Source organism: Podarcis filfolensis, assembly GCF_964270895.1.
Source record: "Podarcis filfolensis genome assembly, chromosome: 16".
NCBI classification, from domain to species: Eukaryota; Metazoa; Chordata; class Lepidosauria; order Squamata; family Lacertidae; genus Podarcis; species Podarcis filfolensis.
In genome coordinates, this window is record NC_139620.1 from 549,899 (window position 1) to 567,428 (window position 17,530).

Sequence of the window (17,530 nt, forward strand, 5' to 3'; positions counted from 1 at the left end):
TGGGGGCTGCTTGTGGGCTTCCCACTGGGGCATCTGGTTGGTGCCTGTGAGAGCAAGATGCTGGACTAGACGGGGCCCCTTTGGCCAGGCTTTTCTTATGGAGCCTCCAGGTCTGTTGTTGCTGTTTAGTCGTTTAGTGGTGTCGGCCTCTTCGTGACCCCCTGGACCAGAGCACGCCAGGCCCTCCTGTCTTCCATTGCCTCCCGCAGTTTGGCCAAACTCATGTTCGTAGCTTCGAGAACACTGTCCCACCATCTCGTCCTCTGTCGTCCCCTTCTCCTTGTGCCCTCCATCTTTCCCAACATCAGGGTCTTTTCCAGGGAGTCTTCTTCTCTTCTCATGAGGTGGCCAAAGTCTTGGAGCCTCAGCTTCAGGATCTGTCCTTCCAGTCAGCACTCAGGGCTGATTTCCTTCAGAATGGAGAGGTTGGATCTTCTTGCAGTCCATGGGACTCTCAAGAGTCTCCTCCAGCACCAGAATTCAAAAGCATTCATTCTTCGGCGATCAGCCTTGTTTATGGTCCAGCTCTCACTTCCATACATCACTACTGGGAAAACCAGAGCTTTAATGAAACGGACCTTTGTTGGCAAGGTGATGTCTCTACTAGAGGCAGTCTATCTCGATTCCTATGTCCATAGGTATATTTGGTCACTGTGAGAAGAAGAAGCTAAACTAGACGGGGCTCCTTGGGCTTGATCCAGCTCCAGGGCTCTTTTTCGTGTTCTTCTTCATTTAATCTGCACAGCAACCCTGTGAGGTAGGCTAGGCTGAGAGGAAGTGATTGGCCCAAGCTCACCCAGGGGGCTTTGTGGCTGAGCAGGGATTCGAACCCTGGTTTTCCAGGTCTTCGTCTGACACTACACCACACTGGCTTTCCAAGAGACCTTCTACTCTGAGCCAGGAAGGACAAATTACGCACCATCCATTATGCAACCGTCCACCGCTCCTGACAGCCTTGGAACTTACTTCATACAGACGTGGATTTCATTTTGTGCCAATCTGGGCATCTGAAGAGCTGATACCTATAGATATGTCTAAATTAAGAGGGAGGGATAGATGGTTATCGAATCTTAATGTGAGCTGATTCTTTTGGTCACCTTCACTTTCTCTGTTCAATTCTTATTAAAATCAAGCCTAAATAAATAATTGCAACAGAGTGACTGGCTGATGGCCAGACCAAAAGTCTTGGAAGGCAGTGAGCTTTCCTTTGTTGCAGATTTCTAAATCGGGTGGCCACCCGTCAGGGATACTTGAGCTGTGAATCCTGCATCACAGGGGGTTAGACTAGATGACTTTTGGGGTTCCCTTCCAACCCTACAATTCTATGAACAACGGCAGCAGCAGCAGCAGCAGCAACAACAACTCTCCTCCACTGGAGGTTTTCCAGCAGATGCTGGATGATCCCCCATCAGTGATTCGTTAGCTGTGATTCTGGCACGATGGGGGGTTGGACTAGATGACCCTCGGGTACCCCTTTCAACCCCACAATCCCATGATTCTATAAGAGCGTGACTGGCTGGTGGCTTGTCGTTTCCCTTCTCCCCTCCAGCGACACTCGGCACACACCCAGCCCTCAGCGACACCCTCCGACGAGTTCCCAAATCATGCCTGGTCGTGCGCTTTCGGGGAGGGGGCGGCGATGTTGGTTCTGCTTCGCCCGCCAGAGCTCCCCCTCCCGGTTCTCTCTTTAAGCCGAGACGGTGCAGCCTCGCCACCATTTAGCATCCCAGCCAAAGGACGTCCAGAGCCGTTGCCTTGGCGACGGCCGGGAAGTAAGGGTGCCTGGGAACGCGGTTGGGGGGGGGGGAGTCTCCCATATATAGAGAGGGAGAGAGACTGACTCCGGGGCTGATGAGCTGCAGCTAAATTTAGGCGGAGGAGGGAAGGAGCAAGAGGCGCCGGGGATGTCATGCAGGGGGGCCCGGGCGAGATGGGCCCCGCCGGGGGGCGGCCACGGATCCTGCCCGGCCCTCCCTCTCCGCTCTCCACGCTGCTGCCGCCGCCGCTGACCTCCAGAGGCAGGACGCTTTCAGCACCACCAGGTGAGCGGACAGCTCCCTCGAGGGACCCAGCGGCCTTAGCAAAGGATGGAGGAGGAGGAGGAGGATGCAGGGACCGGGTTGCCAAGGAAACGAGCTCCTGGCGGCATCGCGGGCAGGGGTCCTTCCCGGGTGGGAGTGGGCTGGGAAGGAGGTCACGGAGAGAATAACCTTCTACGGGGAAGCAGCCTTGCAAGCCCCCTGGGGCATCTCCTCCAGGCAGGGTTGGTGAAACCCTGTCTAGCCACTGCTGCCGGTCAGTGTAGGCAGTATGGAGCTGGGTAGACCAATGGTCAGAACCCGGTAGAAGGCAGCGTCTTCTGTTCCTGTGAGAGGGGTGGAGGTCTTAGGGACGAGCTGGAAGGTGTGTAGAAGAGAGCAAATCAGGGGGGGGGGAAGGGGAGAATCAGAGAATGGTAGAGTTGGAAGGGTACTCCAAGGGTCATCTAGTCCAACCCCCTGCAATGCAAAAATCCTACCCACGGGTGTCCCTGGGTGGGCTCGAACCACCAACCTTCTGGTTAAGAGCCAGACACCAGAGAATAATGCATACCGCTCTATTTGGGCCTTGGCCAAACCCTACCAGGAGTCCAGTGTCCAGTTCTGGGCGCCACAATTTAAGGAGGATATCGAGAAGCTGGAAGATTGTTCAGAGGAAGGCAACCAAGATGATCCAGGGTCTGGAAACCAAGCCTTATAATAATAATATAATAATAATTTATTATTTATACCCTGCCCATCTGACTGGGCTTCCCCAGCCACTCTGGGCGGCTTCCAACAAAATATTAAAATACAGTAATGCATCAAACATTAAAAGCTTCCCTAAACAGGGAGTTGGGGATGTTTAGCCTGGAGAAGAGACGACTGAGACGAGATATGAGAGCCATCTTCCGTTATCTGAAGGGCTGTTACATGGAAGAGGGAGCCGGCTTGTTTCCTGCTGCTGGACCCAATCCAGTGGATTCCAAGGACAAGAAAGGAGATGTTGACTAAACATCAGGAAGAACTTTCTGACAGCAAGAGCTGTTTGGCAGTGGGACAGACTTCCTCGCGAGGTGGTGGGCTCTCCTTCCTTGGAGGTTTTTAAGCAGAGGCTGGATGGCTGCCCGTCAGGGATTCTTCAGCTGTCATTGCAGGGGGTAGGACTAGATGACCCTTATGGTCCCTTTTGACTCTATGATTGTGTCTTACCTGCCCTGAAACTTGCCATAGCCAGTCTCCTCAGTTTAGGCTTAGATATCTAGGAAGCTGCCTAGTACCAATTTAGAGCCTTAGGGTCCAGCTAGCTCAGTACTTGCTGCACTGACCGGCAGGCACTCTCCGGGGTCTCTCCCAGCCTTAGCAGGAGGCACTGGGGATTGAACTTGAACTGCCTGCAGAGCAAGTGCTCTAACCACTCAGCCAGTAGCTCTTCCCCTTTACATAAAGCAAGTTTCCAGTCCTCATGGTTCTGAGTTGCAGAGTATACTGCGAGGCCTTAACAGCAGCTGAGGAGGGAAAGTGGTATCTCACTTCCCACCTCTTCTGCTTCCTTTCCGTAAAATTTGCAAACTTCTTTTTATTTAAAACTTTCACGCCCCACTCTCCATTGCAAGGGCAATTCCAGAGTGAGTTGCAAAGTAAAAATCAATGGTATCTCCTGTTTTAATTCTGATAACAACAGCCATGGAAGGTAGGGAAGGCTGGGGAATGAGAGAGAAAGGGCAAAGGAGGCCACCAGTGGGGGAGAAAGGATTCGAACCCAGGTCACTTTCCCTAAACATCTCAGAATTGTATATGCTTAGTATGCCTTGTTTTATCCTGACAATAACAACTTTTTTAAGGCAGCAAAAGCAGAGAGGGAGTTTTTAAAGGGTCTCTTGCAAACTTCCTGAGAGGCCAGGGGCATGAACCAATATCTCTTTTTTCATAAATACGTAAATTTTTAACATCTCATCTTTGCAAAACCAGCCCTGCAAAGTAGGATAAGCCTGATGGAGGGATATTAAATGAAGGGGAGGCTCTCTTTTGCAGGCTTCAAGGGTGGTTTGGGTTTTGAACTGAAGCCTCTTGTCCAGATAAATGTGAATCTGCCCCCTTGTTTCCTTTTACAACAACACTGTAAGGTAGGACAGCCAGAGGGAGGAAGAGGGCTGGTGGAGATATTTGGGTTTTGGACACCAGCCTCTTCCCAATAGATATTTAAATCCTCTGTATTATTATGGATACTTCAGTCAGTCAGTTTCTTAGCTGCCTTTCTTAAAAAACCCCACAAAAAAATGAAGGTAACTTATAAAAATATATAATATGCAGAGTTTAAAACCAGACAGTAAAACAACAATTTATCCAGATAATATTAAAAAGCCATGCATGCACTCCAATTTAAAGAAAAGCAAATATCAAGACTAGCAGAAAAGGCAAAAGCAACCAGTCCCATCACATTGATGAAAGCAGCAAAGAAAACATTTGACACTAAGACGGCCACTAGTCCTTCCCTATAATGTTATCCTTTTGACGACAACCCTGTAAAGTAGGAGAGGCTGAGAAGCAGCAGAGGGAGACCAAGGAAGGCCTAATTCTTTGAACATCAAGGGCACCTGAACTCCTAACAAGCTGCTTTCTGCAGAGTCAGGCCCTTGTTCCACACTCAGCAGCAGCAACTCTTCCGGGTTTCAAACAAAGAGACCTTCCCACTCCTGCCTGGAGACATCGCTGGACCTTGAACCCATGACCTTCTGGCCTGCCACTGAACAACAGCCCTTCAAGACCCCTGTCCTCATGGCAGGGGTGGACTAGATGAGCCCTTGGGCGCCTTTCTGCAATTCTATTATTCTATCTGCAAAGCCTAACAATTGATCAGTCGGGTGAGCAGGAAGAGGCATGGCGGTTTTGCAGGGACGCCATCCCCTCCTGGTGCATTTCATTTTTCAACAAGGAAGTTAAAATATGTAGGGAGATGGAAGGGGGAAAGGGGGGGCAGTCAGGCTGCAAATTGAGGGCCAGGCAAGGCCAGATGTTGGTGGGTTGGCAAGAGCAGGGAACCTTTTCTTCTCCACAGGAACATTTGTGCGCTGGGTGGGGTTGGCGGTTCTTAGGAAGGTCTCAGGGCTTGGGAACAACCTCCCACCCACCCACCAGCAACGGCAAACAGTTAAATCCTGACACAGGCTGCAAGCAGTTTCTATGGTGTTCTGCTTCCAATGGATCCTGGAAGCTCAGCTCAGCATCGGGAGATGATTCAGGATAGGACCCATATCCTTAGTAGTGGGAGCACAGGGGGTTTGATGGTTTGGCGGGGGGCTCCCTGTGGCTTCCTACCCCCTTTTTCCTAAAGCTTTGGGGACCCTCAGAGTCCAGACAGTAGCCTCTCTCTCTCTCTCTGCAGTCAGATCATAGCAGCTATCCTTGGATTAAAGACGTAAGGACGTAAGAAAAGCATGCTGGATCCGGCCAAAGCGAATCTATCCAGTCCAGCCTCCTGTTCTCACAGTGGCCAAATCCCCCTAAGGTCCTAGGAGTTCAGATAGGCTGCCTCTGGGCCTGGAGGTTCCATACAGACATCAGAAGAGTCTGGCTGCTGGATCAGGCCGAAGGGGGCCCGTCAAGTCCAGCCTCCTGTTCTCACAGTGGCCACCAAGTGCCTCTTTTGGGAAGCCTGCAAGCTGGACCCAAGTGCAAGAGCCCTCTCCTGTCTGCTGCCAGTCAGTGCAGACAATACTGGGCAGTGTGGGCCTCAGTGGTTTGACTCGGCATAAGGCTGTTTCCTGTGTTCCAGTCCCCAGTGAAAATAGGGGGGCTCCTTGGGGGCTCAACACCCCCGTTCTCCTAAGGCTCTCCTCTGCTTCCACACTTGGAGGCAGCGATGCTTCTGAAAGCCAGTCGCTAGAAAATGCAGGAAGGGAGAGGGCTCTCGTGGTGGAATCCTGCCTGTGGGTTTCCCCCAATGGGCATCTGCTGGACTAATGCCCTCCCCCCTTTGGCCTGATCCAGCAGCCAGGCTCTTCCTGGGTTCTTATGAACCTCCAAGGAGCAGCCAGAGGACAGCAAGGTTGAACTACCAAAGACCACCAGCCAGGAGCCTAGGCTGATGGGCAAAGAATCAGGACCATGGAGAGAGCTTCAGGAGGGGAGCCTGAACGTGGCTCAAAAATAAGAGGCAGCGTCCAAGCTGGCATTGTGAGGTTGCAGCTGAAGCGCATCAGGGGGTGCTGTGCGCATGCACACACACACCTCTCCCCAGGGCTGCCCTACTTGGTGTGCTTGTTCCTCCCTCTCCTTGCCAGCCTCACTATGAGGAGACAGGAGAGGGGGCTGAAGTCCACGTTCACCCAGCCTTGTCTCTGCCAGGGTGCTGGCATGGACTGGGTCCCAGATAGGAATGGGGGCATGAATGCAATGCAAGAGGAGGAAATCCAGCTGCAAAACAACACACATAAAAAACCCCACCTGGATTCTTTTTGGGCACCTCAATCTTTCACTGGCAGAGAAGGGTTCAAGAGGGGCTTCTAAGGGCCTGGATATGCAGGGCTCAGCCTTGGGGTACAGAGTTGGGCCCAGGGAGGTGTACCTGGGACCTTCGCCCCCAGACCTGTGAGTTAAAGCACTTGCCAACTTTGCAGCAATCTATTCCTTGCAATCTATTCCTTACGTCTGACGTAAGAGAAGCACACGGCCTCCTCTGCTCTGCGCTATGGGGAGGGGAGAGAGTCTACCTGCAAACCATCAAAACGAAAGGCGTGGGGTCGGGGTCCCCTTGCGAGATTGGGCTTTAAAAGGCAGTGAATCCTGTAAATTAATTCTGACCCTTTTGTAAGAAACAAAGCAAAACACAATCTTTCTTCCATATTGAAACTCTTGCCGGTCAATTGACCCAAAAGTTCGGGTATACTAAGAAAGCAAAGCATCTCTCAATCCCCTTTCTGCATCATTTTACAGAACAGTCGAATTACAGGTTTGGAAGGTGCATCAAAGGGCCATCTAGTCCAACCCCCGAAATGCAGGAACCACAGCTAAAGAATCTCTGACAGGCTGCCAATCCAAGCTCTGCTTAAAAACTTCCAAGGGAGGAGAATCCGCCACCTTCCGAGGGAGTCTGCCCCACTCTCAAACAGCTCCTACTGGCAGAAAGTTCTTAATGATATTTAGCCAGACTCTCTTTTATTGCCATTTAAATCAATTGATTTGGGTCCTCCACTCTGGACTCCTCCCTGCAAAAAGCTTCATTGGAGCTTTTAAAGGAGAGGTCGGATGCCCACCTGCCAGAGATTCTTCAGCTGTGAATCCTGAATTGCAGGAGGTTGGACTAGATGACCCTCAGGGTCCTCTCCGACCTTATAATACTCTGAGTCTATGAACACATTCTCAGGTGAGAGTGGCCTCTTTCCCCAAACACCGTCTATTAATAACCAAAGACAGACACGGTTTATCGGGAACGGGTGCAATTGTTCAATTATTGCTGCGGACGCAGTTTAAAAATAGAGCCGTGCTTAATCAGCCGAGCCATCTGGGCCTCGACAACACACCCACCCGCTCTCCTCGCAGCTTTGCCACCAGCCCTGCTGAGGGAGGCACAGATCCGTGGGCCCAGATCAGGACAGGAAGCCTGGGAGGGAGTTGGGCCATCTCTTCCTCCAGTCTAAAGACCCGGAACAAGCCTTTAAACACGCATGGGAAATAAGCATGTGATTTGAAACTTTATAAGTGGTGTTTGCAACTTATTCCACAACAACAAACTGAGGCAGAGGGGGAAGGCTTACATATTGCATTTTTTAAAAGGCCAAGTTTCTAGGCTTCGTAGTTGCAACTTCAGATTTTGAAGTGTGCAAGCCTTAGATCACATAGTTGAGCTGTGGAACTCCTTGCCACAGGAGGCATCGATAGCCACCAACCTGGGTGGCTTTAAAAGAGGATTAGACACATTCATGGAGGAGAGGGCTATCAGTGGCTACTAGCCACAATGCCCATGGTCTGCCTGCACAGATGGAGGCAGTCCATGCTTTTGAATAGCCTTGTTGCTCAAAACCGCAGGAGGGCAGAGGGCTCTTGCGTTCAGATCCTGCTCTTGGGATTCCCCTTGGGGCTACCGACTGCCCACTGTGAGGGCAGAATGCTGCACTAGATGAGCCACAGGTCTGATCCAGAACGTTGCCTTTTTGACCTTCCTTTTCCTTCAAGGCCTTTCTCAGTCTCTGTGTGCCTTGAAATAATTCCCCGCTCCCTTTAGTTTTTTGGGGCTTTGCCACCCTGCGCTCTTTCGGGAGGGAGGGCAGGATATAAATTTAGCATCACAGATTGCAGAGCTGGGGTCCCCATCCAGTCCGCCTCTTGCTGTGCAGGAATCCCAGCTCAAGAATCCCAGCGACAGAAGCCAGCAAGAACAGGCTCCCTGTTCTGTAAATTCCAGCATCCAATGTCTCCCAGTGCAGAGAAACATGGCTGTTACGTAAACCCCACTTTTTCTGTGTTTACACCTGCAGAGGTAGGTGTGTGTGTGTGTTTTAAAAAATTGATGCCTGTCTAGGCACAATACCCACTTAGTGAGAGCCTTCCCCCCCCCCAATCCACGTCACCCTCTCCCTGAACCCACCATGCGAAAAGGATGCCAGTTTTAGCATCGGCAGGTCCCACACCACACCCCCACGCAGGCAGTTTAAAAACACACAGGCGCATGCCAGGAGCAGGATGAATAATGCTAATGTTTTTGCAGCATGGGGCAGCACCATGAAGATGGTATTTTCTGCAGCCAGCGATCCCTGGGAAGAGGGATGGGCGATGCTGGGCCCGCGATGAATTGCAAAGTGGGTGCAGGAATGGTAGCAAAAAAATGTTTCCTGGGAGCAGTTAATGTTCCTGCAAGCACAATTAGCAGAGCACTTTCTGGAGACTCCAGGGTTCCCTGCTGGCTGACACCATTGGTCTGTTACATCAAAAATTCACAGAACAGAGCCTTGCAGGACCTTAAATGGGCCTCTTCTGCCACAAAGGCAGCTGTGGGACCCTGAGCTGCTTTCTCAGTGGCTATGGGTTCACAACCTGGACTCTTCTCCATGTCATCTGGTGCCACAATAGCCTGCAAGCGCTTAAGGGGCCACAGAACTCGCAGCATAATGGAATCACAGAGTTGTATGGGTTCCCAGGGCTCACCCCCAGCAATGCATAATTCACAACTGAAGCATCCCTGGCAGATGGCTGTCCAACCTCTGTTTAGAAACCTTGAAGGAAGGAGAGTCCACCGTCTTCCATGGGAGACTGTTCCACTGTTGAATCTTGAAATAATACTCTTGAATTCTAACATAATATTCCTTCCTTCTCCTCCCAACCCACCTTCCGCTCCTCTCTCCAGCGTCCTTGGATGTACAGAAGGTAGAACTGGCATCCTCTAGCATCTAGTCTCGTTCCCAGGGACTAGGGTCCTGATCCCAGGAGATCAAAGCCGCTAAGCATAACACCCGCAGTCCAAACAAGTCAGGTCCAGAGCATCAGTCTTGGTCCAAACCTGGAGCAGAGGCAAGGTCACCATAATAAGGTTGGGTGTGTGTGGCTGGAGTGAAGAGCAAAATGCCAAAATCCTGTGTCTTGTATGCTTTAGTTGAGATTCCTGCACTTCAGAGGGTTGGGCTAGATGACCCTTAGAGTCCTTTTCAGCTCTGCAGTTCTGTGATTCTATAATTCTGTGATTCCTGAAGGTCCACGATCTTCCTCGGGGGGCTCTGTGAGTGTCACCAGGTAAGGGCTGGACACGACTTCAAGAAAGGTCTCTCTATCAAGCCCCACAGCACTAGTTGTGATTTGGCAAGTGGGTGCAGTTTTCACAGTGAAGATTTAGGCATAAAAGGCTTAAAAATAAAGGAAAGGAGCGACAACCGCCTTGTGGTTGCACAATCGCATTCTCAAATTTTGACACTTCTCTGCTTTTACCGTTTGAAGATAAAATGCTTCCGTTTTGTGGAACAGACAGCCTCGTTGCTGCTCCTGTTTCATCTTGTCTGCTTATTGCCTGGGTAGCAACTCGCACCCGGCTCCAACCATAGCCCTGTCTGCCAACTGGTGCAGGGTGGGCCTGGCATGGAGTCAGCGGGGAAGGGTTCCCAAACTGGCCTCTGGTGGATGTAAAAGAGAGCGCTGGAATAGTTTGCTGGCAAAAGGTCCCAGATTCGGTCCCCTTTGGCACCTCCGGGTGAGTTTGGGCAAAGACTCCCTGCCTGGAATATCCTGGAGAGCTGCTGCTGCCAGCCAGTGAAGGCAGAACTCAGTAAGATGGAACCCAATAGTCCAGCTCATTATAAGGCAGCTCTCCTCGGGTAAACTCTTTATTCTGAATCACGAAGACTAGAATCCTGCTTTGCTTTTGAAGGGAGGGCCCCATGTCAGTGGCAGAGCCCCTGCTTGGCATGCAGAAGGCCCAGCTGCAATCCCCACTAGCAGCTTCTCCAAGAAAGGCTGGAAAAACACCCTTTTCCTGCGTGAAACCCTGGGGAGCTGCTGCCAGTCAGAACAGGCAACACTGAATATTCAGCCACTTATTATTGAGGGGAAGTGCGTGGAACAGGTCTCGGTGTTTCGATTTCTGTGAATGGAGCTGAGAGACGACCTAACCTGGGGAGAAAACAGCAAAGACCTGATGAAGAGAGCACAGCAGGTTATATTTTCTGAGAATCCTCCGGAAAAACAATCTCTCCAAGGACCTGTTGATGGCATTTTACCACTGTGCTGTGGAGAGTGTATTAACTTATGGTCTGTGTGTGTGGTTTGGGAGCTGCACGGTCAGGGGAAAAAACAATGCTGTCCAGGGTTGTAAAGACTGCGGAGAGAATAATTGGGTGCCCTCTTCCCACCTTGGATCAAATCTATGCTGCCAGGTGCCATAAGAAAGCTGCAGAGATAGTGCAGGATAGTGCGCACCCCAGAAATGATCTCTTTCAGCTTCTGCCTTCTGGAAGAAGGTACAGGGTTATAAAGGCCAGGACTAGCCGCCTGAGAAACAGTTTCTACGCAAATGCAATTCTGGTTCTAAACGCAGCATAAGGGGTCTCTATAGTATAGTGTATTTTAAAATGGGGTTTCAGAGTTCTTAGGGGTTTTTTGAATGTTTTATGTAGTTTTTCAGTTTCATTGGTCTGCATGGGACAATGACAATAAAGATATCGTGTATCGTGTGCGTGTATATATATATATATATATATATATATATATATATATATCGTAGTCAATGGCCTGGCTCTGCACCAGGCAGCTTCCGGCACTAACCCGGCCTCGTGCGTTTCCCCCTCCGCAGACTCGGAGCCGCTGCCTGGGCCCCGCGAGCGCTAACATGGCGAAGGACAACTCGGCCTTCTCCTCCATTCATGAGCCCCTGGCGCCCGAAGCCAAGGTCCCGGGCCCCCAGCTCAAGCCGGCAGCCCTGCGGCGCCTGGGCGAGGAGCCCGAGAAGGCGGAGAAGAAGCGGGGTCGCCAGCGGTACGTGGAGAAGGACGGCAAGTGCAACGTCCAGCATGGCAACGTCCACGAGACCTACCGCTACCTGACGGACATCTTCACGACGCTGGTGGACCTCAAGTGGCGCTTCAGCCTGCTGGTCTTCATCCTGGCTTACGCCAGCACCTGGCTGTTCTTCGGCCTCATCTGGTGGTTCATCGCCTACTGCCGAGGAGACCTGGACCACCTGGGCGACGACGCCTGGACGCCCTGCGTCAACAACCTCAACGGCTTCGTCTCGGCCTTCCTCTTCTCCATCGAGACGGAGACCACCATCGGCTACGGCCACCGGGTCATCACGGACAAGTGCCCCGAGGGAATCATCCTGCTCCTGCTGCAGGCCATCCTGGGCTCCATGGTCAACGCCTTCATGGTGGGCTGCATGTTCGTCAAGATCTCGCAGCCCAACAAGCGGGCCGAGACACTGGTCTTCTCCTCGCATGCCGTGGTCTCCCTGCGCGACGACCGCCTCTGCCTCATGTTCCGCGTGGGGGACCTGCGCAACTCGCACATTGTGGAGGCCTCCATCCGAGCCAAGCTCATCAAGTCCAAGCAGACCCAGGAAGGGGAGTTCATCCCCCTCAACCAGACGGACATCAACGTGGGCTTCGAGACTGGAGATGACCGCCTCTTCCTGGTCTCCCCGCTCATCATCAGCCATGAGATCAACGAGCACAGCCCCTTCTGGGAGGTCTCTCGGGAACAGCTCAAGAAGGACGACTTTGAGATCGTGGTCATCCTGGAGGGGATGGTGGAGGCCACAGGTAGGTGGGGGAGGGCCGGAAGGAGGGGACCCCCCAAAATTTTCAAACCCATAAGCCAACTTTTATATGGCCACTGGAAACTTTTCTGTCCCACCAGGACCTGCCCTGGCAATTGAGAGGACACCTTTCCACAATGGTTTTTCCAATTTTTATAGGATAATAATAATAATAATAATAATAATAATAATAATAATAATAATTTATTATTTATACCCCACCCATCTGGCTGGGCTTCCCCAGCCACTCCGGGCAGCTTCCAACAAAATATTAAAAAACAGTAATGCATCAGACATTAAAAGCTTCCCTAAACAAAGTTTCCCTATTGTATAGTTTTATGGTTTATTGCTGTAAACAGCTGAGAGAGATTGAGAGAGATTGAGAGAGAGAGAGAGAGAGAGAGAGAGAGAGAGAGAGATGGTGAGGATGATGATGATGATGATGATGATGATTTCCCTGCCTTTTCTCCTGACGGGACTAAAAGCAGCTTACAGACAGAAACAAGAACCGCTAAAAATATAGAAAAAATTATTATGAAAATACAATTAAACATTGAGAGAATATAAAACTATATACTATATATATGAGCTCTATTAAAAACCAACCAGTAATTGCAATAAAAACAGCATGGCCCCAGGCCTTAAAAGCAGTCAGTTCCCAACACCTCTTGGAACAAGAAGGTTTCCACCTGCCAGTGGAAGGGAAGGACAGCAAGGAGCTTCTCCAGGGAGGCAGCTCCAAAGTTGTCTGGGAGCAGCCACCACCAAGAAGGCCCTGGGAGAACAGGATGCTGGACTAGAGAGGCCTTGGGCCTGATCCAGCACACTCTTCTTGCATTCTTAAGGCAGCTTCTCGTGTTCCTATGGAGCCTCAGCACCTTGCCCAGCGACACTCCTGCAGGTGAACACATGGGACTGAGCTGGGATAGAAGGCCCGAGGCCAGGGGCAGGCAATTTTTTCTCTCCAAAATATAGTCCAGCCCCCCACAAGGTCTGAGGGATGGTGGATGTGCCCATGGCTGAAAAAGCTTGCTGACCCCTGCCCTAGGCAGTCCCTAAGCTAGAACTGGGCTCATGAGTAGATGGGCAGCCAGAAACTGCCTTATCCCGAGTCAGACCATTGGTCCATCTAGCTATGCTTTGCCTGCACTGACTGGCAGTGGCTTTCCTGAGTTTCAGACTCTGGGGTTTCTCCAAGCCCTTCCCAGGGATGCTGGGGGGATTGATCCTGGGACCTCCAGTGCTGGTTCCTACAGGCCTCCCCCCCCCCAATAAACCAAGGTTCTAGTCCTCATGTTTCTGAGTCAGGCTATAGGTGCTTCTCACAGCGCTGAGCTGTGGCTGGTGGTGTGCAAATGAACCCAGAGTCTCAGGAACTTTCGGGGGGGGGCTTCCCTCTCAGGGGGTCCCCATCCTTCTCTTCACCTCCCAGGACCCCCCAGCGTTGACTTCTCTCCCCTTCTCTGCCCTGTGTGCACCTACATAAGCCTCACGGTCTGAGAGCTGCTTGCAAAGGCTTCTGGCTCACGGATGGCGTGCCGGGGGTGTGTGTCAGGCTTTGAAGATCACTGGGCTTGGTTGGGGTGGGCTGGGGGGAGGGGGGCAGACTCAAAGGACCAGCAGGTGACCCCCAGTGGTCTGGCTCCGTATAAGGCGGCTTCCTATTTAAATCAGAACCATGAGGACTAGAACTTAATTTTTTTAGATGAAAGCCTCCATGGCAGAACAGCTGCTCTGCATGCAGAATGTCCCAGGTGGAAGTGGGGCTGCTTGCTCTTTCTGAAAACCTGGAGGGCCGCTGCTGCCCGTCTGTGCATACAGTACTGAGCTAGGTTGCTTCTGCTGCTTAAACTCAAGTCAAAGCTGAGGTCCTCCTTCAAGGGCCTTCTGGCGGTTCCCTCCCTGCGAGAAGCCAAGTTACAGGGAACCAGGCAGAGGGCCTTCTTGGTGGTGGCGCCCGCCCTGTGGAACGCCCTCCCACCAGATGTCAAAGAAATAAACAACTACCAGACTTTTAGAAGACTTCTGAAGGCAGCCCTGTTCAGGGAAGCTTTTAATGTTTAATAGGTTATTGTATTTTAGTGTTCTGTTGGAAGCCGCCCAGAGTGGCTGGGGAAACCCAGCCAGATGGGTGGGATATAAATAATAATAATAATAATAATAATAATAATTATCATCATTATTATTATTATTATATAAAGTGTTGGTATGCTTTGAAAACTGGGGCAAGTGCTCTGCAGTTTCTCTCTTCGCTGCACAATTTAGTGGGACAATGAAGCCATTTTCTGTTTATTAAGCTGCTTGGGGCTATATAGACATTCAGTTGGCTAAGAATTTCTTCCTTTGATAGCATTTTCACTTGGTTTATCTTGGTTTTCCCCTTTAACGACCACCCAAAAGATGGAGAAGATTGTTCTGTGGAGCACCTAGTTTGGTGACTCTGCCCGTCCTGACTCAGTTTCCCCGCTTTCTCTGCTTTGACCCCCCCCCCCCCAGGGATGACCTGCCAAGCGCGAAGCTCATACCTGATGGACGAGGTCCTGTGGGGCCACCGCTTCATGTCCGTCCTCTCTCTGGAGGACGGCTTCTACGAAGTGGACTACAACAGCTTCCACCAGACCTTTGAGGTGCCCACGCCCAGCTGCAGTGCCCGGGAACTGTCTGAGGCGGCTGCCCGCATGGATGCCCACCTCTACTGGTCCATCCCCAGCCGGCTGGACGAGAAGGTGGAGGAAGGGACCACCGAGAAAGCGGCGGTGGAGGAGGACGCGGACAAGGAGAGGAACGGGAACCTTGCCAGTGCCGAGAGCGAGTCCAAGGTCTGAGGGGGCCATGGGGAGAGGTGGCCAGGCCAGGCCAGGAGGCCTCGCTCCAGGCACGCTTCCCACCGAGGAGGAAGCACGGAAAAGCCGCAGAGAGAGGCGACAGGGCAGGTGGCCGGAGAGCGGAAGGAGGATGCGGGGCTTCATCGACGGACCAGAGAAGGACCCCCAAAAAGTATTCTTAACGACCCTCTTAAAAACCAGCTGTTCCCCCAGACCTCCAGATATCGTCAGACTCCAACGCCCAGCAGCCGGGATTTTGGACGGAGGGAGCTGTCATCCGTCGGGGAGGACCTGGGGTTGGGAAGGTTTGCCTTCCACACACACCCTGACATTTGTATCTGTACAGCCAGCCAATAAACCTGGGCAATAACGAGGAAGGTGGAGTCTTGACTGGGGATCCTAGAGGTGGTCCAACTTCATGGGAGATCCTGGGGCTGGCGGGGGTCTTTTGCAAGGGGGTGGAGAAAGGATGGGAGGCGGGCCAAGAACCACTCCTATGAACCCGCCTTCCTTCCTCACAATCACAGAACTGTCAATTTGGAAGGGCCTTCTAAGGGTCCTCAACTCCCCGCAATGCAGGAATCACAGCTAAACCATCCCTGACGGATGGCCAGCCAACCTTCATTTAAATAACTTCCCTTGGGGCAGGGTATAAATAATAAATTTTTTATTATTATTATTATTATTATTATTATTATTATTATTATTATTATTATTGTCAGATGCAGGTCTGCAGAAAGATGCAGGTCTCCGTTGACAGTGAACGCTTTATTTAGGTTACAGGTAGGTAGTTGGTCTGCCATAGTCAAAACAAAATAAAAAAATTCCTTCCAGTAGGACCTTAGAGACCAACTAAGTTTGTTATTGGTATGAGCTTTCATGTGCATGCACACTTCTTCAGATACAATACCAATAACAAACTTAGTTGGTCTCTAAGGTGCTACTGGAAGGAATTTTTTAAATTTTGTTTTGACTACGGCAGACCAACACGGCTACCTACCTGTAACTAGTTTCAGAAATAATTTCAGAAATAGACTGGAAAGAGAAGTTGCTGAATTGCAACTTATCACCAAACTTAAAACCATGGAGAGACCTGGTCTGAATAGAGACATTGGATTCTTCTCTCATTATACATGATAAAGCTGTTTTTAGCCATTTCACCCCTTGCTTTTTCCTTTAAGACCAATTGCAGTCGTCAACAGCTTTCCCACACCTATCAACCAATCACCCATTCCCACCCCCCTTCTGAGTAATCCCCCTCCCCACCCTCCCACTATATATAAGGGTCTGGTGACTTCTGTTTCAGTGTATCAGAAGAAGTGTGCATGCACACAAAAGCTCACACCAAGAACAAACTTAGCTGGTTTCTAAGGTGCTCCTGGAAGGAATTTTTTTATTTTGTTTCTTAGTCAGGAAATGGCATGCAACTCAGCAACACTTTGCAGCAGATTTTGTACCTATGGAGCAGTGGCCAGAACTGAAGGTCCCTCCCCCCCCCCCTTCTAATCCTCCTCCTCTCCCAGCTGTTTCCCAAGCAGTCTCAAATTGTGTCTGCGCACCTCTGGCCCGTTCTGCTCTTTTCGTTTCTCTGCGTGTCCTGGGAGGACAACGATGAGGGGAGCTTGTCGCAGCAGAACAGGGAGACTCACTTAATTCTTCAGCAGCCCCTTGGCCCCCTCCTTTGCTTCAGCCTCGGAGTCTGAACTGCTCTCTGGCACAGGTTCTTGCTGCTCACTAAAGCCTGTTGTCCCTTAAGCATCCGACCCTCCTGCCAATCTTCTCCCTCTGACCTCTTCTTGGTGCCCCACCACCAATCCCCGGACTCTAAGCCTTACTCCTCTGGGGGTTCCCTTGGGGGTTCCCCGGCCGGTGCCTCCCCCAACTCCTCTTCATCCAGCCAGTTCCTGACATGAAGTTTCCAAACCGTCTTCCGAGGCAGCCCTGTGTATCAAATAGGCCTCCTCATCCACAATCAGATCTTGGATGAGGGACGACTGATTCAAGGCCGCTTTGATTGATTGATTGATTGATTCATTCATTCATTCCATGAAATTTAAACACCAGAGAATTTTATGAAAACCATAAAATCGGGGGGGGGGGGAGGTTATGATACATGTACGAAAAGTTAAAAAGCTAAAACAGGCTAAAATTCACACCAGCTTCCTAAGCTTCTGGGCAGACAAAAAAAAAAAGAATGTTTTCAGCAGGAACCGAGAAGCGTACAGTGAAGCCACCTGCTTGGTCTCAAGTGGCAGGGAGTTCCAAAGTGCAGGTGCTGCCATGGCTTGCATTTATAGCCCACCCCTTTTCTGCAAGGGACTCAAGGTGGTGAGAGGTGAGGTTGAGACGCAGTTACTGGCCCAAGGGTCAATCAGGGGGTTTTATGGCCAAGTGGGGACCTGGTCTCTCCCAGGTCCCAGTCTGAGACTCTCACCACACCACACTGGCTGCCT

At 51.1% G+C, this 17,530-nt stretch overlaps 2 protein-coding genes across 2 annotated transcripts in view; both read left to right on the forward strand.

Annotated features, from left to right (window-relative positions):
• The window catches only part of LOC310751719 (uncharacterized protein), a 950,206-nt gene that overhangs the window by 126,154 nt on the left and 806,522 nt on the right, over positions 1–17,530 (forward strand). The gene's annotated exons all lie outside the window — the stretch shown is intronic.
• On the forward strand, positions 1,530–15,709 carry KCNJ9 (potassium inwardly rectifying channel subfamily J member 9). Its single transcript, XM_083591374.1, has 3 exons — positions 1,530–2,042; positions 11,293–12,256; positions 14,749–15,709. Exons 2-3 carry the CDS (start codon positions 11,329–11,331, stop codon positions 15,075–15,077), a joined length of 1,257 nt encoding a protein of 418 aa, XP_083447500.1. The 5' UTR covers positions 1,530–2,042; positions 11,293–11,328; the 3' UTR covers positions 15,078–15,709.

Bases quoted from the DNA above. Each gene is read 5' to 3' on its own strand.
- KCNJ9 (XM_083591374.1), top strand. From the start codon at position 11,329: ATGGCGAAGGACAACTCGGCCTTCTCCTCCATTCATGAGCCCCTGGCG. The intron at 12,257-14,748 runs GTAGGTGGGGGA...CCCCCCCCCCAG, and splicing joins GGGGATGGTGGAGGCCACAG to GGATGACCTGCCAAGCGCGA.